The following is a 24513-nucleotide window of genomic DNA, read 5'->3' as shown; positions in this document are numbered from 1 at the left end:
TGGGCAAGACTCACCAGCCAGCACCCAGGAAAGAATTCTCTCTAGCAACTCAGATCCCACCCCATCTAACATCCTATCACAGACCACTGGGCATACTTACCTGCTGATAATCAAAATCAATTGCCAATTAAATTGCAAAATTAGGCTATCCAGTCATACCATCCCATCTTAAATAATTCCTCTCCTCCCTAATATTTATCCCTCTGATATATTTAAAGAGCAATCATATCCCCCTCAGCCTTCTTTTGGTTAGGCTAAACAAGCCAAGCTCTTTGAGTCTCCTTTCATAAGACAGGTTTTCCATTCCTCGGATCATCCTAGTAGCCCTTCTCTGTACCTGTTCCAGTTTGAATTCATCCTTCTTAAACATGGGAGACCAGAACTGCACACAGTATTCCAGATGAGGTCTCACCAGTGCCTGTATATAATGGTACTAACACCTCCTTATCTTTGCTGGAAATACCTCGCCTGATGCATCCTAAAACTGCATTAGCTTTTTTAACGGCCATATCACATTGGCGGCTCATAGTCATCCTGTGATCAACCAATACTCCGAGGTCCTCTCCCTCCTCTGTTACTTCCAACTGATGTGTCCCCCAATTATAACTAAAATTCTTGTTATTAATCCCTAAATGCATGACTTGCACTTTTCACTATTAAATTTCATCCTATTACTATTACTCCAGTTTACAAGGTCATCCAGATCTTCCTGTATGATATCCCGGTCCTTCTCTGTGTTAGCAATACCTCCCAGCTTTGTGTCATCCGCAAACTTTTTAGCACATTCCCACTTTTTGTGCCAAGGTCAGTAATAAAAAGATTAATGCCAAATTAATTTGCCAAAATTAGGCTATCCCATCATTTACCATTCCCCCTCCATAGAACGGCATCAAGTCAGTCTTAAAGCCAATATGTCTTTTGCCCCTACTGCTCCCCTTGGAGGCTGTTTCCAGACATTCAATCCTCTGATGGTTAGAACATTTCTCTAATTTCATAGTGCTAAACTTCTAGTGTCCGTTATACTCATTTGTTCTTTGTGTCCACATTGATTACTAAGCTTAATAATAATTCCTCTTCTCCTCCCTAATATTTATCCCTCGATATATTTATAAAGAGCATCATATCCTCCCCAACCTTCTTTTTGGTTAGTGCCTAAAAGCCAGGCCTCTTTGGAGTCTCCTTTCAAAGATAGATTTCTCTTCTGGGATCTCACTAGTTAGCCCTTCTCGTACCTGTTCCAGTTTAACTCATATCTCTTCTCTCCCTTTCTTAAAAATAGGAACTACGTTAGCAATTCTCCAGTCATACAGTACAACCCCTGAGTTTACTGATTCATTAAAAATTCTCACTAATGGGCTTGCAATTTCATGTGCCAGTTCCTTTAATATTCTTGGATGAAGATTATCTGGGCTCTCCAATTTTGTCCCATTAAGCTGTTCGAGTTTGACTTCTACCTTGGATGTGGTAATATCTACCTCCATATCCTCATTCCCATTTGTCATCCTACCATTATCCCTAATCTCCTCATTAGCCTCATTACAGACTGAGGAAAAGTATTTGTTTAGATATTGGGCCATATCTAGATTATCTTTAACCTCCACTCCATCCTCAGTGTTTTTAAACCCTGTCCTGGACGTCTTGACCTTTTTTGGCAAAAGTGGGCATTTGTCCTGTTTGATAATCAGTTGGCAAGAGCAAACGGGACAAATGCCCAGTTCTGCCAAAAAAGTGTGGTGTGTCCCCAACAGGATGTGGGTGGGGAACAAGAGGAGTCACCAGCTGTGCACAATGGGCTTGGACTAACGGTGACACCTGCAGCTCAGGTGTCCTGTTTTCATTTTGCGAAATATGGTCACCCATGATACCTTACAAGGTAAAAATCATCAGATAAACTATATTTTTATAATAATATTACTTAACTAGTTCTTTTAAAGAGGAGAATGCTGTGCTCTAGGTAAACACAGGTGATGCAGTGTTTGGGAAGGGGAGCAGAAGAAAAGGCTCAGGGGAACACAGGATTAAACCTTGTAGTGCTTTGGGAAATCTGTCCAATGGCAGTGCAGCTATTAGCATTTTGAGAGTGTCAGCAGCTAGATGTCAAATGAGAAAAGGTATATGTTATACATTAAAGTAACCTGCAGAGGTGTTCAACTATGTTTGTTTGGAGTATATGACACCTAGTACTAAAGTGATAATGGATTTGTTTTTTTTTTAATATTGTAGATCCTCTAAAGTAGTAGTTAATGTTTTACATAAGAGAATGATTTTATGGGGATACGTATCCACAACAGACACACCTCAATGTCAATTAGACACCTAGACACCTTGGCTATTTTATTTTGAAGTTTAACTTTATTCTGTAGAAATACACAATTCCTGTTTTGCTGCAATGGTATTTATTGCTGAAGAAAGATCTGATCAACTGTAGACCCTCCCCCAGCTGATACTGTTAGGCCAGTGGTTCCCAAACTGGGGTTCATGAACCCCTGGGGGTTTGAGAAATGTTATAGCGGGTTCTCGGGAAAAAATTCCCTAATGGTGGACAGAACTGTCCCTAGGGACTCTGGGCAGCATGGGGCCAACAGCCCGGAGCCCCTGGACTTCCAAGAGCTAAGCAGATGAAAGCAAGCATAATCTATCACACTGAGGAGATTTAAACTTCAAGACTCCTTACAAGAAATAGAAAGGGAGGTGGATATATTTTGCTATTTTTTAAAATTAAATAGGCAGCTAAACTTTGTTGTAATGTGAGTTGTTTGCCTGGACTGCTCAAGACTTGAATGCTTGTGTAGAAGGAACTCTTTGAGTTGGCTTCTTAAATACCGTCATGCTGTTTCACATCTGATACTCCTTGATGAAACATAGGAGCCTTGTCTTATAACAGGCTTATTCAAAGTGGTACAAGCTACGAAAGTGAGATCTTGGAAGAGTGTTGCCGTTTTCATAATGTAATAAAAATACTGCAATGATAAATAATAATTAATAATAAAGAGTGTAATAAGCATGTCATAAAAACAAATTTTATATTTCCAAGATCACTGCTTTTATAATTTATACTCAGGTAAGGGAGAAAATCCCTGGAAATATTCATTTTTAGGAGGGGGTTCGCGAGATGACATTTTAGTGAAAGGGGTTCACAGGTTGTTAAAGTTTGGGAACCACTGTGTTAGGCTGAACTGCTACAGTTAGTCCATCCTAATCCTATTTCTGTTCTTTGTATCAAAGGGGATCTTGTACAGTAGATTCTCCATGTCTGGATAAGCAGTGATGCTCAAGTAGTTTTTTGACAACCTAGAACACTGGGGGCTTGATGATCCTGCATTATTTATCAAGCAATGTTCTAACTGAGAAAAACCAAGGGAACTAATGCAAATGTTAATGAAACATTAATGTTGAGATTTTAATTACTTGAAGGTCACTACATACAAAGTTTATTATCTTACAGGAGTTACTCTAGATTCCCCTCACAATGATTACTCAGTCTTTATAACATGCATATATTAACTCACGTTACTATTTGTTTCTGATATGTGCAAGGGGGATCAACTATGCTGTGGGAACAATAATTTTGAATGTCCTGATTTTTTTAAAATTAAAATCTCAAGCTTTAATGCTGCATATTTTTTTTTACATATAATTAATGCTCTCCATGTTCATATACTGTATAGTGAGAATCACAGGTTTTGCAGAGTCTTTGCTGTAAGCAATTAAGAGCTACATTTTCTTACAGCACTGGAATATCTACTTAGTGAGCAGAACTTGCTGGGAATACTTTATCACAAGAAGTGAGGCTCAGCAAATGAACTTATCAGAATTGTACTGTAGGTTGGTGAAAATATCTTTCTAACAACAAAATATTTTCAGGTCTTGGCTTCTGAGTACTAACAAACCGGCTATTCATTTTCCAAGTAGCAGAACACATTTGGGGGAGATTTGACAAATTCTCAGAAAGGCCTGCTTCTGGGAGGAAAATGTACTTTATCTCAAAAGTTCCATGCACAATAACTACCTAAAGCCAACTAAAGTATCTTCTTCAACATGCCACTTGTCTAAAAATTATTGCTTTTTTGCTAGTAGAGGACCTGCTTTTTCTGCCACATGAATGGGCTGGAATGGTAAAATTAGATGAATTTTGGTTTCTAATGATTTAATAGTCTAACTTGATTTCCCTTTCTGTTCCCTCTGTGAATCTAAGCCTAGCCTCTTCACAGTCCTTCCATACAATCTCTCCATGAGTAGTATAAGAAACTTCTCTGCAACTCCTGCCTCATGAAACAATTTTCCTTTTCCTCTATTGCATTTTGCCATTATTGTGACACCTTAATCCTAGCTCAAAATATATTTTCCCTTTCCAGTAACTGAATGTATTTTTCCTCTGTTACTAATTATTTCACTCCGTGAAGGCATTAACTCTGTAAAACATTTTGGGGTGTTGTTAGTAGGAAAAAGACCATACAAAATTAAGTTGTGCTGTAATCTTACTATCTGGTTTAGGTACTTATATTGCCCTATTGCCACAGTTTCTGGGCACCTCACAGTCTTCAAAGTATTCATCCTCACAACACCTCTACGAGGTAGAGAAATAGTTATCATTATTAAAAATATTACGCTTTTTATTTTAAATATATTTATCAGATTGTACACCCAAAGAATCATTCCAGATAAGAAGGGAGAAGACAAGTTATTTTCTCCAAAGCTACCAGATTTCATTTAACCCCAGACTTGGGCCCATATTCTTAGCAGCAGACTGATCCTAACTCCCACATTTTAAAGTAGTCTAATGTCATTATCTCGTGCAAGAGTGTCACATGGTACCACAGCCCATGGCAATTCCCAAATGCCTCCAATCATCAGTTCTTTACTTTCTGTTGGGTGACTACGTTGTTTATTGTTACACACCTCTTATTCACTCTTACTCAATGAAGTTTTGGTGCCTTAGTCCTCTTATGTGAACGTTTTCTCTTTAAAATAATCTAGTTTTCCCTGCTAAAAAGGAAGAGAAGAAACATCACAGTGACTTCAAAAACTCCTCCATGTGTGGTGACATTCACTGCAGGCTAAAAGGACTGGTGTTTGGTGAATCTTTTGGTTTGCTGTATCAATGACTGGACCTAAATGCTTTGGATGAAAACCTGGCCTTACTGAAATCAATGGCATTGCCTTCACACAGAATTTCACCCTATAAGTCACTGTGGCCTGGCAGATCTCTGGGCAAGCACCCAAAAGCTCCCTTACCCTTTTATTAGTGTGTCACATAATTATGACAAGAAATTGGTTTGTAAGGCCTTAAAGTCAAAAGCCCTGAATGAACATATCAGAGGCACCAGGAGGCAAATGAAGCACTTTGTTAGTACCACCCACTTTGACACCAATCTATTGAGTTATACAAGGGTAAATACCAGCTTAGAATATGGAAAACAGCTCACAAATTCACTAAATTCAACCGAAAAAGAAAGCAGGCAGAATTTAAAAATATTATCTGTTTTGGCTTGGAGATGACTTGGCACTAAGGTTCATATGGTCTTTGGTGGCTGGGGTGCAAGAGCATGCAGACACACATGGCTACAAATATGTTCTGTCATCAAGAGGTTCAGCAGAAGCTAGGGTTCCTGTTGTATGACTGTGAGCATCTTTTGAGGGAGAAGTTAAGGGCTTCAAAGTGAAGGAGACAAAAGCCATCCTTCATTTCCTCACGTCTGTCATCTAGTCCTTTCACCAAAAGCCACCAGCCAACCTAGACCTCTATATTCAGGACGCTCATGTTCAGGGTGTTCATCAACCCTTTTGGATAATCCAAAAGGGCCTCATAAATCCCTAATTCCAAGAAACAAAAACATCTGGCTTTTTAAAGGGTGAAGAATAAATAGCTAGTTGGTATCCGGTTTGGAGGGTATCCCTCATGGAAGGAAAATAGGAAGTTTTTTATCCCAGATGGTCCCTAGTGACCTTCGATAAATGGTCCCTTAGCTTTACCAAGGGAGGTTACAGAATGCAGTTAAAAGAAAATCCACCAAATTCACCATCTAAGCTATGTTCAAGAGTGCCTTTGAGATCAACAGAATTAGTAAGAAATTTCAGGAAATCCAATCCCTTCTGGAAAAGAAAGGAATCAAGTCTATGAATATGTACTTCCTGATCCTTAAAAAAAAATAGAGGGCTGAGGAATATCATGGTGGACAGACAGCTCAATTTCCATGTGTCAAAAGAAAATTCTCAGTGTCTGTAAGGATAATCATACATTTGTTTTTTGTTTCTTTTGTTCTGTTTTTTTGGAAGAGAGTAACTGGATATATTCAGTTTGGACCTTGCAGATGCCTGTGTATTGAAATATATACAGCTGAAATAAATGAATTTCATTTAAAACTACCTGAAGGTGCAACTTGTGTATCTGAAATAAGTACAGGATATAGGAGCCCTGCCAGGCCTGACTTTCCCGGGTAGAAACTAGAGGAAGAGGTTTGGTATCACCTAGCTGAAGGTAGGAGACGGGAGGTTACACAGACATTCCCAGAAAACAAAAGCCACTGCCTCTCCCTTCTGAAGATTCAAAGGTGCATAGGAAATTGGGTCAAGGGTCATCCAGAGGAAATTAGGTGTTGGTTGGCTTGTGTGGCTCTGTGGGGATGAAAGCCTGAGGGGTCCATGTCTAGCCCATGAGAGGGGAGCTATGGGATGTGGACAAGATAAGGGAACTGTAGGAGGGTTATAAGAAGCATGGGGGGTCAACTGGAGGAGAAAGGGGGTGGGGCAGCCACATGTGGGTGTTGGGGGCAGGGGAGATTGGGGCAGCCAGGGAGCAGGGAGTTATTTGGGGATTAGAGAGCTGAAGAGGGTGCTGGGGATAGTGGGGTGGCACAGTGGGGTGGGATGGGTAAGAAGAACAGGGAAGCTCACTCAGTTGATGGGGTTTGAGTGATGAGCCACCTGGAGGCCCTTTCTGTTTTCTCCTCCACTGGCTACTAGGATGCTCTGTCCTATTACTATCCCTGGGGCTGCTGCCTACACAGTAACTCCTTGCTTAACATTGTAGTTACATTCCTGAAAAATGTTACTGTAAGCAAAATGTTAAGCGAAACCAATTTTCCCATAAGAATTAATGTAAGGGGGGGGGCACTCTGGTTCCAATCCCCCACCAGCTAGCTCCAAGGGCTTCTCTTCCTGCAAGCAGTGGACAAAGCAGGCAGATGCCAAACAACGTTATAAGGGAACATTGCATAACTTTAAACTAGCATGTTCTTTAACCAATCAGTGACATAACAAGTTAACCAGGACCACATTAAGTAGCAGTTACTGTACCTCCTGCCTCCCTGCCCCTTGTGACAGGGTTCCCCCTTTCCACTCTCTGAACTTGCTTCCTCTCAGTCTATCAGCAGGGCCTGAATTACAGACTGCAAAGCAACAGGGGACCTGCCCTTTGGGGCAGAGCAGCGGCCCTAGGCCCAGGATCTAGTCCGTAGCTGCCCCCAACCCCACGCCCACTGGGTATAAAGGTTGCGGGGGCGGGGGGAGCGCACGCAACAGGCAGGTCTCTGCACGTGCCCCTGGGTTCTTTCTTCGCTCTCACGTCCTCTGCCTCTTCCTCCTCCCGCCCAGCCACAGTCCCGGAGTGGAGCGGCGCCCGCGCTTCGCCTACCAGCTGCCACTCTCTGCCAGGGGCTCGTCTCCGGCCCCCCCGGCTCTTTCCCCTTACTGGGGCTGGCGCTAGTTCTGCCCCCAGGCCGCCTCTGCCGGGGACTTCGGGACTGACCGCTCTGCTGCTTTCCCACCGCAGGTGAAGATGTCCAGGAAGCCAGGCAGCTTTTTGCAGGAGGCTTCTCAGCAGATCGCGGCCGGCGGCTCAGCGGGTAAGTCAGACATTTTCTTCCCAGGCACTCTGCGCTGCCTGCTCTCTGATTATTATATATTGGGAGATGTGATTCAGTTCACCAACATTTCCTGACTTTGGCTAGCCGTGGGCACAGCCTCCGCTGGTGTATGCGCTGCGAAGCTGAGCCTGGGTACGTGAAAATCCACTCTGCGCCCCCTCTTCTCCCCGCCCCCCATGTGTCCTGGGCAAAAACCCTTGATTAAGTGCCCAGTCTCGTCCAACTGTCTGGCTGTTGGCTGCTCCTCCCCGTGTGTGCGTGCAGCCAGTTGCACTGACTAAAGGAGACGAGGTGACAGCCTGCTCTTTGGTTCCCTGCTTCAACAGTTCCCCTGTCTGGGAAACTTTAAAGCAGCTTCGTTGGCGTTCTGATGCAGCTCTCTTAACCCAGAAGAACCGAGTGGGTTTTCTCTCCTTTTGATTTTACAAATAAAGTGAATGGGTGTAGAAATTAGCATGTGTCGTTCTCCTGTCAGTGTTTATTGCAATATATAGCAGTGGACTGTAGGTTGCTGATAATACAGTAACTCCTCACTTAATAGCCTCCGGAGTAGGCAGCCACCTACTTTGTCCACTGCTTGCTGGAATAGCAGCCAGTTGGAGCCAGCTGGTGGGGACTTGAAACCAGGGTGGACCAGCAGCCCCCCATCAGCTTTCCTAAGTTCCCTATGCAGCAACCGCCTAGTAGGCTATCAATTGCTGGGCAGTTCAGCTGTCTCTCCCCCCACTGCCCTGTGTTGTTCCTGTTCTCTGCTTTGGAGCTGCTCCTGGGAGCCTCCTGCTTGTTGTGCAGGGGGTGTGGGGAAGGAAGAGGGGTGCTGATGTCAGGGTGTCCCCCTCCTCCTGTACCCCACCTCCCAGAGCAGGGGGGGGGCACACTACAGGGCTCAGGATGGAGTAAGCTTGCTAATCTGCTAAAAAGTCAATATACTTAGAGTGGGGTCAGCATACTTAAAGGGGCTGTGCATGTCTCTCATGCACATGTGTCCTCCAGGCACTTAGGGGATGAATCTAGACTGCTCTCAGTGGTACCAGATGACAGAACAAGGAGTAATGGTCTCAAGTTGCAGTGGGGGAAGTTTAGGTTGGATATTAGGAAAAACTTTTTCACGAGGAGGGTGGTGAAGCACTAGAATGGGTTACCTAGGGAGGTGGTGGAATCTCTTTCCTTAGAGGCTTTTAAGGTCAGGCTTGAGAAAGCCCTGGCTGGGATGATTTAGTTGGGATTGGTCCTGCTCTGAGCAGGGGGTTGGACTAGATGACCTCCTGAGGTCCCTTCCAACCCTAATATTCAATGATTCTGTGCATCTACTGTGTCTCCTCCCTCCATTAGTGCTGCCTTGTGGAGTGTGAGGTTACATTAACAGTTCATCATTTAGCAGTAAGGCATTCCCTGGGAAATATCCCTCCCTCTGATTCCACCACCTCAACCAAACTTCACAATCATCATTGCTATGTACAGTATTACGTTGTTTATCTATCTATCTATCTATCTATCTATACACACACAGTATAAGTTTTAAAGTCTTTTCTCTGGCAAAAACAATTTCCCTGGAACCTTCCCTCCCCATTTACATTAATTCTTGTGGGATATTGGATTCGCTTAACATGGTTTTGCTTAAAGTAGCATTTTTCAGGAGCATAACTACAACATTAAGTGAGGAATTGCAGTATTCTCTCTGAGGCCTCAAAAGCTGCAGTTTACGACAGTGTTATAACAGTATTTTAGGCCATTGTGGAATAATGGTGAAATATTTAAAATGTAGGAATGGCCATAGTGGTTCAGACCAACGGTCCATTGCCTTCCATCAGTGGTTGATGCCCGATGCTTCACAAATTGCCCTGTTCTGTTCATTCTCTCTGGAGTGATCCATCCCCTGTCGCCCTGTCCCAGTTTGTGGCACTCAGAGGCTTTGAGACTCCTGTACTTTGTATATAGCATAGTGTGATTATTTTTTAAAGGCTGCGAAGATTTAGATTGGTTTACTGTTTAACAATAATGATGCTACTGGCCCACTGTAGTCTCTTCTAACAAGTGACTACTTTATCTTTTCCTTGCAGAAGCATGGACTTAATGTAATATCTTTTCCATATTTGCATAAATATAAATCCTTATTGGAGTGTTCATACCATATAGAAAGCAGTGTTAAACTTCGGAAACTTATTTTATGTAGCATTTTTGTAGCACATTTTATATTATTGAGTTAAAATAGATGCTGGATTGTTATTACTGATGTAGAATATTATGTCACATTGTTAATAGTACTTGAAGGTATGTCCTTCAGGGTCTACAGTTCTGCAATAGTAATAGTAAAAATTGCACTGCATTGGAAGTGTAACTACTCTATTCAAAAGGGAAGCGCACTGCACTGCTTTTTGTACTTTAGCAGTAATCTTTAAAATCAGATATACTGTTGCATCTCCAGGAAGAAATGAAAGTAACATCTTACACTCTTCTGAGATAAATATAGCATTAAACTAACCAAATCAACTTATAATAATCAATGACATTATTTTAAAAAATGTACCTGTCACTAATTGATTAGATTAAAACTGGGAACTTTAAATATCACACATTTATGATATTCAGTTTTTGTATTTAATTCAGCTTGGACACTGACAGTATTTCTAGTTTCTAAATGTCATGTAGTAGAATATTTCAGTGTTTGGGTTGCAAATAGTGCAGCGTGCGCTCATGTCTAAAGAAAATATTACTTTTTTAGTTAGATTTATTTAAATCATGTAAGCGTTTTAACTAGGTGGTATAAAATATTTTTTATTAGACCTAAACTAGTAGACAGTATCTCTTTTGGCTTAAAATACTTAACTCAAGTCTGTCATTGAGGTACTACAGTCTATTACAATGGTTTTCAAACTTTTTTTCTAGCAACCCAATTGAAGGAAATTGTTGATGCCCATGACCCGATGAAGCTTGGGATGAGGGGTTTGGAGTAGGGGCTCTGAGTATGGGGGCAGCTTAGGGATGTGGGCTGGGAGTTCAGGCTCTGGGGTGGGGTGGGGTGGGGATGAGGGATTTGGGTTGCAGGGGCAGCTCAGGGCTGGGGTGGGGGGTTGGGGTGTGGGGGGGTCAGAGCTCTGGGCTGGGGGGTGTAGGCTCTGGGGTGTGGCTGGGGATGAGGGATTTGGGGTGCAGGAGGTGGCTCAGGACAGGGGATTGGGATATGGGGTTGGGTCATGGGCTTACCTCAGACCACTCCTGGTCATGCAGCGGGATTGCTAAGGCAGGCTTCCTACTTGTCCTGGCACCATGGACTGCGCTGTGCCCCAGAAGTGGCAAGTAGCAGGTTTGGCTCCTAGGTGCAGACGCGCAAGCGGTTCTGCATGGCTCTTGTCTACATGCGCACGCGCACACACACAGCTCCCATTGGTTGGTTCCCGGTCAATGGGAGTGCAGAGCCAGTGCTTGGGGTGGGGGCAGCACGTGGAGCCTGTGCTTCCCCCCACCCCCTACTGGTCCGCCTAGGGAGACGGACCTGCTGCTGACCAGAGCCACTGTGACTCAGTGCCTTACATTCCACAACCCACAGTTGGAAAATCACTGGTCTGTTAGGCCCTGATACACTACAGAATATAAATATGTTTAACTTCAAATCCCACAATATACAGTATGAACATGACAAATATAAATACCGATAAATAAAGCAAACAGTATAAAACAAAGCCACGTAAACACAACAAACATCAGTCTGGAAAAGCAGATTTTCCATCACAGATCATTATCCAGATCTAATGGGTTTTCCTCTTCTTGACTGTCACAATTTTTTTGTTTAATTTTGTTTTTTAATCTTTGCTACAAGCAGATAGCACTCATTTACCATCCTTGATTTGAAAAAATAAATACATGCAGTGATTCTTAGACAGAATAAATAGTTTGGCAGAAAAATAATAAAGCCATGTCATGCCTAGAGCTGTGATATGCACTTTACCACCATAAATACAAGTAAATATCTAACCCTAAATGACTGAGGCCCACTGCTCAGCTAAGGCCTTAGATAATTTTTCCAGTTGTTCTACCTCTGTCTATCCCCCTTACACCACCCCTTTAAGGCAACCCTGACTCCTTTGTGAACACCTCAAACCTGAAAAATGTAATCTAATTGGGCAGAACATTGTGAAAAGAAAACAACATGATTTAAAATAAATATGCTATTTGGCAAGTGACAAGTTGGAGAGTAAAAAAACAGGGAGTCCTTGTGGCACATCATATACTAACAAATTTATTTGGGCATAAGCTTTCATGGGCTAGAACCCACTTCATCAGATGTATGAAGTAAAAAAAAAATACAGGAGCAGGTATAAATACATGAAAGGATGGGTGTGCTTTACCAAGTGTTAGGTCAGTCTAACGAGATATTATCAGCAGACCCACTCTAGGCCACAAGCCCACACTTTCCCAAAGGTTATTTCCTTCACCTTGTGTCCAGTCTGTCTCCTACTTTGAGCTCCTCCAATCAAACAGACTGCAAAAGTTCCTTTAACCACTTGTTCAAGAAGCCTTTCCCTGAGCTTCCTCAGAGCCGCCAAATGCTTCCCTCATCTCCAGGGTTCTTTACCGTAGAGTTCAGATCACTTTAGCTTTTCTGGTTGCTGCTCACAGAAACTCCTGCTTCTGCTGCACATTTCTCTCTTACTAGAGAAAAAGTACCTCAGCAATTCCTTCTATCTATGAGGAAAAGAAGGACGCTTTTATGCCATTTCTCTTCCTAGAGTGCCTTGCTATCAAGCCTTCAGTTCCCAAGTACCCTGGGAACAACTGTTCCTCACAATGTCTGTGCTCTGGGTAAAACTTGGAATAGGGCAGAGCTGGAAATTGATCCCCTCTTAAAGGGCCAGCTTTGCTCTAGCATACCGTGTGAGTGGATTATGTTGTCCAAGAAACCATATCAAGGGAAGGAGCCAGGAAATGGGAAGGAAAACAGGACAGTTTGACAATTTGGCACTGGAGAAGTTGGTTAGAAAGGCACATGGAGGTGCGGGTTTATATCTATGAGGGAAGTGTGTGTGAAATGGAAAGTGTGACTTTTGTATATGGTGGGTGGAGTGAAAAACAGGATGGAGACTAGGAACTGTATTTAGAAGGTGAGGGATTGTGTGCAGATTTTACAACTGGGGGATGAGGTGGAAATCAGGACTGGGCATTTGTTACTGGAGCAGATAAGCAGCGGGCAGAGTTTACATCTAGAAGAAAAATTGGGTCTAGATGTTCGCTAGTGGAGTAAAAGTTGGTAGCTGAGAGAGGGACTGGGATGCTTGTTGAGGTTAGGAGGATGGTCAATAGAGAGGAAGAGGGAACAGTCTGGCTAATTGTTGAAAGGGGGTTAATAAGAGGATTAAAAGAATTGTAGTTTTGGTTATTGCCTGTGTGGGCAGGTTATAATTATGAGCAGGAGTTTGGATTGGATGACTGAAGCTGGACCATTACATAAGTAAGTGTATTTTTTCAATACAATGAATTGAAGTGTGCTCTTTTTTCAGTGCTGTAATAGCTAAACAGTGAGTCAAAGCATGAAATATTATGCCTGCAATTAACAGGAAGACATGAGTTTTCTTTAGTGTTAAACAGAACAAAAATAGAAGATTACAAAGATTTCATTAAAAAGAAAATCCTAGTGCAGCTTCAGCTGTGGATGCTGCTATCATCACATCCATAATACACCTAAGGATGGCTGACTGGAAACCATTATTTGAATAGTCCAATAGAAGATAAAGTGGCCCATCTGTATTGGCTTTCCAGTTCAAAAGGACCATAAAATCCCTCTGCTTATTCTGTCACTGCAAAGAGTCCAGACCAAGAGGTAGCCCTGCCCATGGAATAAGTGCAGACCTGACTCAAGGTAGAAGAAGAGTTGCAGGATTCTGTTGATTGCCATCCACGAGTTGACTGACTCCCAGACTCCTCCTGGGCTGAGTCAAATAGTGTGCTGAACTGCCCGCTTAATATTCCTAAAACACTGTAACTTGACACCTTTCCATCTGCAGACCCTTGATGCCAACTGTAAATTCATAAGTTAATCATTAGAGGTGACTACCTAATTTCTACCTTTTTTGAGTAGAACATATGTCCTTGTTTAGGACATATGCGTGTGCCAATAATAGAATTATAACCATATTTTGAAGTTGAAATTCTGAAATATAGACTTAGTGTTTGTCAATAATAAATATAAGGGAGGATTTCAAATCCAATGTGCTGACTGGATCATAGAATATCACCGTTCTGCTGTGATTCATGGTTTTCTTTTTCTTCTATTTACCCTATTTAATAAATAGTATTGTACTAGAATCAGCACTCATGTCTTCTAGTCTTTGAAAATACTGGAAATTGGAATTTCATATATAATAAAACATCCTTCATTTAAAAACTTTTTCATTTTAAACTGAAATATTTGACTGATCTTTTTCCCTTTGTTTTTTCATAGAATAATATGGCTATTGGTTGACTGAACTTTTTGGCTCAAATTTTTTAAAAGAGGCTACAGGAGTTAGATACCCAATCTAACTGAAATTCAATCGAATTTAGGAGCCTCACTTTATTGGACTCCCTTGGAAATTCCAGCCTCTGTCTTTTGAAAGGTTTCAGAGTAGCAGCCGTTTTAGTCTGTATCCGCAAAAAGAACAGGAGTACTTGTGGCACTGTAGACACTAAAATTTATTTGAGCATAAGCTTTCACAGAACACACACACACACACACACACACACACACACACACACACACACACACACACACACACACACACACACACACACACTGAAAAAAGGGAAGTAGCCATCCAGCTGTAAGAGGCCTAATTAAGTAAGATGGGGAGCTATTATCGGACTCGTGCCCCTAACTGCCCCTGCTGCCCCATCCAACCCCCATCTTCTTCCTGATTGCCCCCCCCTCAGGGCCCTTGCCCCAATCCACTCCCACCACCTCCTTATCGCGCCAGTGATGAGCCTTCAGTTCCGTGTTCTGCCCACTCTACCTTGAAATCGACCACCTACGACCCCCTGCTCTCCAGCCCCTATCCCAATCCCATAAGCCTGTTATCTATCTTCCTGGTTGGTAGGCCCCGCCTTGGGAGGCCTTGACTTGCATCCACCTGTCTCATTTTGCCTCCGTAACCATGCATCTTAAGAACTAAGTGCCGTCTTGCAACTGCACCCTGAATGGTCGGCAGCTCCTGTGAGACCAGTCAGACCTCCTGTTGCCCCCATCCAACCCTCCCTTCCTAGTCTTGAAGTGCTACTTCCTTGTCTGCGGGAGTGGCATCTTGTCCCAATGGAGAGGCGTTACTCACTGTACACTAAGGCGATACACATAGCTCCATCTCCCCTATGTCTGGTGTGGCCTTCTTGTGTTCTTCAGTATTGAAACGTTGACTGCGAGCAACGTTTCCCCAGCGGCACCGCTTAAGCTCAGCACCCTCACATACCTCTCCCTCCACTCGCATTCCACATGACAGTCTCCCTATTACACTCGTGTTCTATTGTCTCTGTGAATCTGTGGGCATCGGTAGTCCTAGCCTCAAGACTCGCCCTACACCTCAGCTGATTTTGCTGACGCTCTGATCCTAACCTCCTTCGTTCTCGCCTGGGTACCCAACCCTGCTCTGCAGACGATACATTGCGCGCCTTAATCACACTCGGGCTGGAAAGCATACCAGACACCAGGCAGCACAGAGCACAGCTTTGCAGCTGCGCTACCCGCACGGAGCATATGCCGCAGCCTGACTAGCCCAGAGAGCCTGCCCACCGACGTTCAAAGCAATTCCGAAATAGGTAGGGAAGCAAATATGACTGACAAAGAAATAACAAGAGATGTGACTTCAGGCTTTATATTTGCATATTAGCTAAAATCCCTTTCTTCATACTGTGGTAATCTAGCCTCCCAGTCCCAGACCTGAACTTTAGCGTCCCCAAATCTGGTCTTGGCCCAAACCTGGACTTTTGCGTCCAAAAGTCTGGGGTTTACCTGAAACTCCCCCAAGCTCACTACCAGCTTGGTATTTGGGCTGCCACCAGGTCAGGTAGGTAATTTACTTTAGGGGGCCTGACCTCCCTTTCCTCTCTCGGGTGTCCCCAACCCTCCCTGGTGGACCTCCAGATTCCAAATCCCTTGGATGTAAAAGCAGGGGAAAATCCCTTCTCCCTCCTTCCCCGCCTTGCCAGAAACCGGTTTCTCTACTTCCAAGCGATAAGCGTTCTCTACCCTCGGACAATTGAGATGCAAAATGCACCAGCTTGGCTTTGCCTTTCCCCGTGTTGCTCTCGTACCAGTAACAGGAAAAAACTTCCACACAGAGAAACAGAGATGATTCTTGTCTCTTGCCCCGTAGTTCTGCTCCTTCCCTGAAAGCAAACAGGAAAATAGTCACAGCCTTGGCTTTTCCCTTCCTTTGCTCCTAGGAAAAGAAACTTGCCACACGTGTAAAAAGAAAAAGTATTTAAAAATAGAAAGAAAATATAGAACAATAATCTTGCATAAGAAACTCAATACAGGTCTTGCTTATAAGAAGATATGAAAAACAGTCGATAGCCCAATTTAACCAGTCAACAAATCAACATACAGGTAAATACACCACAAGATCATCATAGCCGAATTACTTTGCTTCCTGTGGTACTACAGATGTTTAGAAGAAACTTTAAGATTAGATGGATTTAGGAGGAAACCTTGTTTACTCAAGCACCGAGCAAACAACAAAGACACAGCCATCCACATTTATTCTACAGCCCAAAGCTCCTCATAGCCGACTTGCTTTTGGGGTTCCTTTGTACTCACAGACTTTTGTATAATATGTGAAAAAGAAGGGGTAGGAGGAAACTTCTTGTTTACTCACAGCGAGAAAACAAAAAAAGACCCTGGTATACAAATTCCCGCCCTGACTTTTAAACAATCCAGTTCTCTGATTGGTCCTCTGGTCAGGTGTTTGGTTCACCTTTCCAGGTAAAAGAAACTTAACCTTACCTTACCTATCTGGTTATGACACGCCCCCCAAATCACCGACAGTAGAAAGTTTCACTGGAGGTGATTTCTACCTAAAACTTTAAACTAAACAGAGGAATACAACACATACACATAGACATAAAAGCATGCAAGTACAAGGCTTCAACATCTTCAGTAAAAGTCAGTTTAGCGCAGCATGGTTAGTTAAGCTGGAACCGTTTGTTCCAAACGTTGGGCGTAGCTTTTCCAGGGCGTACACAATGGCATAGCATTCCTTTTCACTGACTGACCAGTTCGGAAGGCCCACCGATCCTGGTGAAATGTCTGTTAGGGCCTGGCACACTGCTTTTAGCCCTGGTGTTGTGTAGAGCAACTGCGTCTGGCCATCGGTAGCAAAGTCCACGAAAGTCAGTCCGTTCTGCTTTCCCCTGGGTGTCTTCTTTGGAAGAGGACCCAGAATATTTCCAGCTTCGTCTGAAATGGAACCTGACTTTAGGGAGTGGCTGGAAGGGGCTCGACCAGATCTTGAGGCTTTGCCCGCTGTTTGCCCACCTCACAAGACTGGACATACTCGGGAATTTCCTTCCATCCCCTCCCAGTAGAAGGCTTTCTTCAACCTGTGTTTGGTTTTTGTTCACCCAGGATGACCACTGGAAGATCATGGGCTAAGCTTTAGAGCTTCCCCCTGTCATTAGTTGGAACCACCAACCCGTTGGTGCGGTTGCCATTTTTTCTGGCGTCACACAGAAAGAGTTTTCTTGTTTATAAAAGTCTTGGTTCTATAACAAACCGGATCGGTCAGAAGAGCTGAGAGGCGGTGGGTTGCTCCGTGCCACCGCCCAAGCTGTCTGAAGGCTGTCATCTGCTTCCTGCTCAGTCTGGAACTGTTTCCTTGAAGCTGGGGACTTCAGTTCTTTCTCAGACTGGGACTTGGGCTTGGTCCTCTGGAAGAGATGTAGATGATGGGGTTGTCTGTAGCTGGTGTACCGCTGTCCGCTGGTGACCTGTGGGTATTTCAGGCTCTGCTGAGCCTCTTTGGTATGGTTTGGTTGTTGCTTCTGCCGTTCAGGCTCGTTGGTCCCTTCTGGCATTGGGGTTGAGGTTGGTTGCGCTTGCTTGTGCTGGTTGCTGTTCCAGTTCCGGTTCCTGGGACTGGAGGTGTTGTGGCTGGTCTAGCCGTTGACATGGGATCGAGTCACTAACTAGTCTGGGTCTCTGGTAACACAGACAGTGTCTGTGGACGGCTCAAGAATAGAATGGGTCTGGAAGCTTGTCTGTTTGGCGGCTGCGTGTAACCATTCCTTCTCGCTGGACTGCTTAACTTGATTTGGCAAGTCTTCTCCCAGTTAGCATGGGATGGAATAATTGTCATAGACTGCAAATCCACATTCCTGACCAGCCTTTGTACTGGACAGGCAGTTCAGCTGTAGGCAAGTCCACAAGCTTGTGAAATGAAGGGTAATGGGTCATTTGCCCCTGGGTTGATGAGTTTGGATCGACGAAGGGATTGGTGGATAGCGCACTTGTGCTCCCGTGTCTCTCACGCGTACCTTCTGTTTCCGCCCACTCTCAGCTTTTCCTTTGCTCCAGGGGATTTGAGAGGTATGTGGGCCGGGGGTCTTAGTCCGCTGGTGGTGCAATGATTTGCACCCGGTGGGGTTATTTCGGCAGTTGGCCTTGATATGTCCCGTTTCATTACAGTATAGCATTTTCCAGATAACGGGTTACTGGATTAGAGAGAAGTCATCTGAACTGGTGAGGTGGAAGGCATGGTGTGTCTGGGGCCTTTTCTTGGTTTGTAGGTGGGTTTTTGGTTTGCACCTCGTTGTAGGTTTATTGCTGGGGTGGCTCCGATGGGGTTTTTCACTCCCTTGTACAGTGATTTCTTGCTCTCTGACACGCCATCATTTGGCTCCAATTCTCCCCCGCCTCCGGTGAGAGTTGTGGGTTTGCCATCTAGGATTGTACCGTGTTATTTCCTCAGGAACAACCATCCAAAAAGGAAACTGCCCATGCATATGAGGTGGCGCATTCTTCAAAGTTTGACCTGGGTTCCTGATATCCAGCGTCGCAATGCTCCCAGACTTAGTAGGCGTGGTCGGGAAAAGGACCCCTTGGTTTCCACTTTTGGTTTCTGAATCGCCGACGGGCGTGATCCGGGGTTAATCCCCAGTCTGGATCTGCTTGGGTTTGAAAACAGTTTATAATCTTCATTGTTCCTATTGGCATTTTACCGCACATCTGCAAAGGGTCCCATCTGAATTGTGTGACCTCAGCTCTAGCACTGTACTGGTTTTCAGGGATGTTTACCAAAACAGCCCATTTCGAAATTTTCTAAGAAGGTCTCCGGGCCTCACCTGCCTTGTAGCTGTGGAATTCTCGGTGGAACGAACACGGGGCGGCGGAGGTTAGATTTGGTAGGGGCTGCTGCTATTCCCTTTCTAATTCAGAGCCCTGCTTGGTGAGCCTCTCTTTTGGTAGTCTTACTGTTTCTTGAATCGCCTTTCTCTTGTTGGTTTTCGTAAAACTTCCTTTTGTTCTTGTTTTTTCTTGCAGTAAACTGCCTTTTGTTCTGGTTGTTTTCTTTCGTGATCTGCCTTTTTGGCTTTATCATCTTAGCTGTGCAGCTAGCTCCCCCCTCGAGGTTCATTTGGGTGAAATACCTTGTTTCGGTGAGCGAGTGCGAGTGTGTGCCGTTCATTATGGATTCCGCTCAAGTTTTCTCTCTAGTTTGATCTTTCGGTTACGATTTAGCTTGTACAGCCCGTACTGCTTTACCTATTGTTGTTTGACTCTTTTGACTCATATGGTTTGTTGTCTTGGTGTTGAGTACAGCCCTCTGCGGCGAGTCTGTGTGCGTTCACTTGCGCTTCCTATGGCCGTAGCTGAGATCTTATGCCTAGCTCTGTTTGAGAATATGCAATGCACCAACAAAATACTGTAATATAACCTGTGTAGAAGAATATTGCTGGCTGCGCGGCTACTTAAGCTTCAATGTGACCAACAAAACTGTAATAGGGCCTCTTTAATGACGGGAAAAAAAAACCATATTGCAACTGCTAGCTAGCAGAAAAAAATTCAAGCTCTACAGCAAGCAAAAAACTTGAAGCCAGGAAAAAAAAAACAAATTCAAGCTCTCTGCCCTGGTAAAACCCTTGTCTTCTTTAAGTAAAGCTAAGAGCAGCAAGAGAGAAAGAAAAAATTTTGCTGTCTGTAAAACCGAATCTCTTCCCTCCCTTGGGACTGTGTGATTGCTAGCAGCCCGCTGAAAGAGAAAGGCTATTGTTCCACCGAATTGACTCTTAATGCTTTCTCTTTAATGAGCCTATAAAATCGCAACTGCTGAAACCAGCAGGGGAAAGACAAAAAAATTTTTTCTGTGTCCTGCCCTTAATACCCCATTACCTTCTGCCTGCTAATGCCTAGCAGGAAAAAAAATTACTGTAGCTATGGTGCATATGGATTTAACTTCCAATCCGCTGCACACCATTGTAGTATCTAGCCTCCCAGTCCCAGACCTGCTTTTAGCGTCCCACAATTCTGGTCCTGTCCCAAAACCTGGACTTTTTGCGTCCAAAAGGTCTGGGGCTTCAACCTGAAACTCCCCAAGCTCACTACAGCTGGGTATTTGGGCTGCCACCAGGTTCAGGTAGGTAATTCTCTTTAGGGGCCTGACCCTCCCCCTTTTCCTCTCTCTGGGTGTTCCCCCAACCTCCTGGGTGGGACCTTCCCCAGTTCAAATCCCTTGGATGCTTAAAAGCAGGGGAAAAAATCCCTTCTCCCCTCCTTCCCCGCCTTGCACAGAAACCTTTCTCTATTCCCAGCGATAAGCGTTCTTTCTTCTACCCTATCAGGACATACTGAGACATGCAAATCGCCACCAAGCTTGGCTTATAGCTCCCCGTGTCTCTCTAGGTGCGTTATTCTACTGATCAGCTCGACGCACATTGGATTTGAAATCCCTCGTCAACAGTCGAAAAAACTGTCCACCACAGAGAAAGAGATTAGTGATTCTTTGCCTCCTTAGTCTCCCGTAAGTTGTGCATGCTACCTTTCCAGCCGACTAAAGTCACCTCATAGGTTTCAGAATTTCTAACGTGCCAACAGAGCCCTGGCTTTCCGCTCCCTTTGCATCCTTCTAAGATATAATAGAGCACACGTCCGCCTAACACCCGTTCTACATAAAGAGACAGATTCGTGAACATTATTATTCTACTACTCATAGGAGAGAGAAAAGTGGGGTAGAAATATAGGTTAGTCACCTCTAAGATAACTTACTGAATTTACAGTTGGCATCAAGGCGTCTGCAGCGGAAAGGTGTGCAAGTTACAGTTGTTTTGGGAATATTAAGCGGGCTGTCAGCAACTATTGATCAGCCCAGGAGGAGTCTGGGATCAGCAACTCGTGGATGGCAATCGACAGAATCCTGCAACTCGTCGTTTACCTTGAGTCAGGTCTGCACTTATTCCATGGGCAGGCTTTACCATCTTGGTCTGGACTCTTGCAGTGACAGAATAAGCAGAGGATGTTTATTGTCCTTTTTGAACTGAGAAAGCCCACTATCCAGATGGCCACTTATCGTTCTACTGACTATTCAATACTATGGTTTCCCACGTCAGCCATCCTTAGGCTTGTTATTATGGATGTGATGATAAGCAGCTTCCCCACAATGCTGAAGCTGCAACTAGGATTTTCTTTTTAATGAATCTTTGTAATCTTCTATTTTTGTTCTTGTTTAACACTAAGAAACAAACTCATGTCTGTCCCTGTTTAATTGCATTGGCATAATATTTCATGCTTTTGACTCACTGTTTAGCTATTACAGCACCTGAAAAAAGAGCAACACTTCAAATTCATTGTATTGAAAAAATACAACTTACCTTATGTACTGTCCAGCTTCAGTCATCCAATCCAAACTCCTGCTCATAATTATAACCTGCCCACACTAGGGCAATAACCAAAACTACATTCTTCCGAATCCTCTATTAACCCCTTCCAACAATTAGCCAGACTGCTTCCCTCTTCCTCATCTATTGACCCATCCTCCTAACCTCATACAAGCATCCAGTCCCTCTCTCAGCTACCAACTTTTACTCCACTAGCGAACATCTTAACCATTTCTTCTAGATGTAAACTCTGCCCGCTGCTATCTGTCCAGTAACAAATGCCCAGTCTGATTTCCACCTCATCCCCCAGTTGTAAAATCTGCACACATTCCCTCACCTTTCTTAAATACCGTTCCTAGTCTCCATCCTGTTTTCACTCCACCCACCATATCACAAAGTACAACTTCCATTTCCACACACACTTCCTCATTAGATATATAACCACGACCTCCTGTGCCTGTTTCCTAAACCAATTCTCCCAGTGCCAAATTGTCAAACTGTCCTGTTTTCTTCACATTTCCTGGCTCCTTCCCTCTGATATGGTTTCTTGGACAACATAATCCACTCACACGTATGCTAGGAGCAAAGCTGGCCCTTTAAGAGGGATCAATTTCAGCTCTGCCCTATTCCAAGTTTTACCGAGCACAGACATTGTGAGGACAGTTGTTCCCAGAGGTACTTGGGAACTGAAGCTTGATAGCAAGGCACTTCTAGGAAGAGGAAATGGCATAAAAGCGTCCTTCTTTTCCTCATAGATTAGAAGGAATTCTGAGGGAACTTTTTCCCTCTTAGTAGAGAGCAAATGTTGCAAGCAGAAGCAGGAGTTTCTATAGAACAATAGTCTTTGCATTATAATGAACTCGCACGACTCAAGAGCCTCTTGCTAATATCGTCAGTATTGTAAAAACAGTCTGATAGATAATGCCCTAGTTATAACACCTACGTACTCCAACCAATGCAGTCATACAGAACGCTTAATGACCGAAAGCTCAGCATAATAGGAGCGGGAGCATATATTGCGCGTCGGTTCCGTGGCTCTGAGGAAGCTCGAGTAGGTAACGATGTTTAAGAGGAACTTAACGTATATGATGCGATTAGGAGGAAAACCCTGTTTATCACAAGCCGAGAATTGACAACAAACGAACGTACGAGATTCTCAAGGTCATAATCTTTTGTACACCCCAAAAGGTCTCTGTGCTTAGTGACCGTGCTTGCTTTGGGTTCCTGTAGTTAGTCGCACTCTCATATTGGAAGGTATGTCGTCATCTGAAGATCTAGGAGAAGAGCACAGATTAGAGGAAACCTGTTTACTCACAGCCGAGAAAACAAAAAAAAGGACCCCTGGTATACAAATTCCCGCCCCTGACTTTAAACAATCCAGTTCTCTGATTGGTCCTCTGGTCAGGTGTTTGGTTACCCTTTCCAGGTAAAAGAAACTTAACCCTTACCTTACCTATCTAGTTATGACACATACAAGTTACTTATTGCTGTTGAACAATTTCCTGGTATGCCCTCTAGCATTAGTCCCTTCCACCAACAGAAGTTGGTCCAATAAAATATATTGCCTCATCCACTTTGTCTCTAATATGCTGGGACCAGCATGGCTACAACAACACTACAAATAATGTCATTAAGGCCCTGATCAGGCAAAGCACGTAAGCATCTCTTTCATTTTAAGCGTGTGGGTAATCCCATTGAAGTGAATGTATTTAGAAGTGTGGAAACTAAAGACAATAATAAATGAGATTAGTACCTCTCAGAACATCATTGCTTTCACTGTTAAACTCTTATCCAGCAAAGCACTCAACTTTAAGCAGGGAAGAGTCCCACTGATATCAGGAGTGGTTTTTTTTGTTTGTTTGTTTGTTTTTTTGTTTTTTTAGTACATTTAGCTTCCATACTCCAACATACATCTTAAAATCCACCCAGAACTATTAACCTTGTTTCTTGTCACATGTTCATTTAAAAAAACGTACTGTTTGTCCTTTGGTAATTAGAATCTGGTATTATTTCTGAATTGTCCACTATATGCACAAAGGAATTACGGAAAGTAGTTTACAAACTGATATTTGAAATATTTGCATAACTTTCCACATGCTAGAGCTCCTACCACATATAAATAATGTGTGACAGCATTCAAGGGGTGATCGTCACTAAACAATTTTTAGGTCCCTGTGCTGAAAAGCTTAGTCTAGAGGCATGGACAATAATATGACTTCAACGGGAGCAGGAAAAAGTCCTCTGCTGATTATGCAAATTCATTATTGGTATTGGTGAATTTGTCAGTCTTTGTTTGTACTGTTTCCTCATTTAGATTTGAAAAGGTGCAGGGAGGAAGAATGCAGCAGACTGCAGCCAGACATCACTAATCACACCTTCACAGAAGAGGCCTTAAGAGAAGGGAATATCTAGTTGGGCACAAAGCAACAAAGTCAGCTAATGATGCCACTACTTCTTGAGCATCTCCTTGGCCAGGATCTGCAGATTCAGGTTCCTTCATGCAGACAGAAGGGAGCATTTGTCTCTAAAATTTTATACCTGTAGTTCGACCTACATATTAAAACATCAGAGAAGTAATATGATTTTCTCAGGTGGGTTGAGGTTCTTCCTAATTAAGGACTCTAATTATATTGAAGATGATTGTTCTTTTTTTTTAAAAAAAAAAGCAGACAATAAGCTTGGGTATATAGCAAAAGGAATCTTGAAATTAAACGGTTAAGGTATATATTAAAACAAAACTGCTTTTACTTTTGCCACTCATTTTCTGCGTTATCCACAAGATGGCAATGTAAGACTTGAAGTTGTATACTTAGTTTTT

At 43.4% G+C, this 24513-nt stretch overlaps 2 protein-coding genes across 7 annotated transcripts in view; one reads left to right on the top strand and one right to left on the bottom strand.

The window, feature by feature from the left end:
- MIPOL1 (mirror-image polydactyly 1) overlaps positions 1–7834 on the bottom strand; it is a 274230-nt gene extending 266396 nt beyond the window's left edge. The window contains exon 1 of one of the 3 annotated variants that reach the window (XM_032789975.2): positions 7748–7834. The gene's annotated coding sequence lies outside the window, so the exon portion shown is untranslated. The remainder of the gene's footprint in view (positions 1–7747) is intronic. The other 2 variants (XM_032789977.2, XM_075065527.1) reach the window with 2 other exon arrangements.
- The window catches only part of SLC25A21 (solute carrier family 25 member 21), a 387007-nt gene continuing 370257 nt past the window's right edge, over positions 7764–24513 (top strand). For 3 of the 4 annotated variants that reach the window (XM_032789984.2, XM_032789983.2, XM_032789978.2), the window contains exon 1: positions 7764–7844. In XM_032789984.2, coding sequence (XP_032645875.1) covers positions 7778–7844 — 67 coding nt within the window. In that variant the 5' untranslated portion in view covers positions 7764–7777. The remainder of the gene's footprint in view (positions 7845–24513) is intronic. The other variant, XM_075065532.1, reaches the window with a different exon arrangement.

Source organism: Chelonoidis abingdonii, chromosome 4, assembly GCF_003597395.2.
Source record: "Chelonoidis abingdonii isolate Lonesome George chromosome 4, CheloAbing_2.0, whole genome shotgun sequence".
NCBI lineage: Eukaryota > Metazoa > Chordata > Testudines > Testudinidae > Chelonoidis > Chelonoidis abingdonii.
This window is presented reverse-complemented; position numbering and strand designations above follow the sequence as displayed.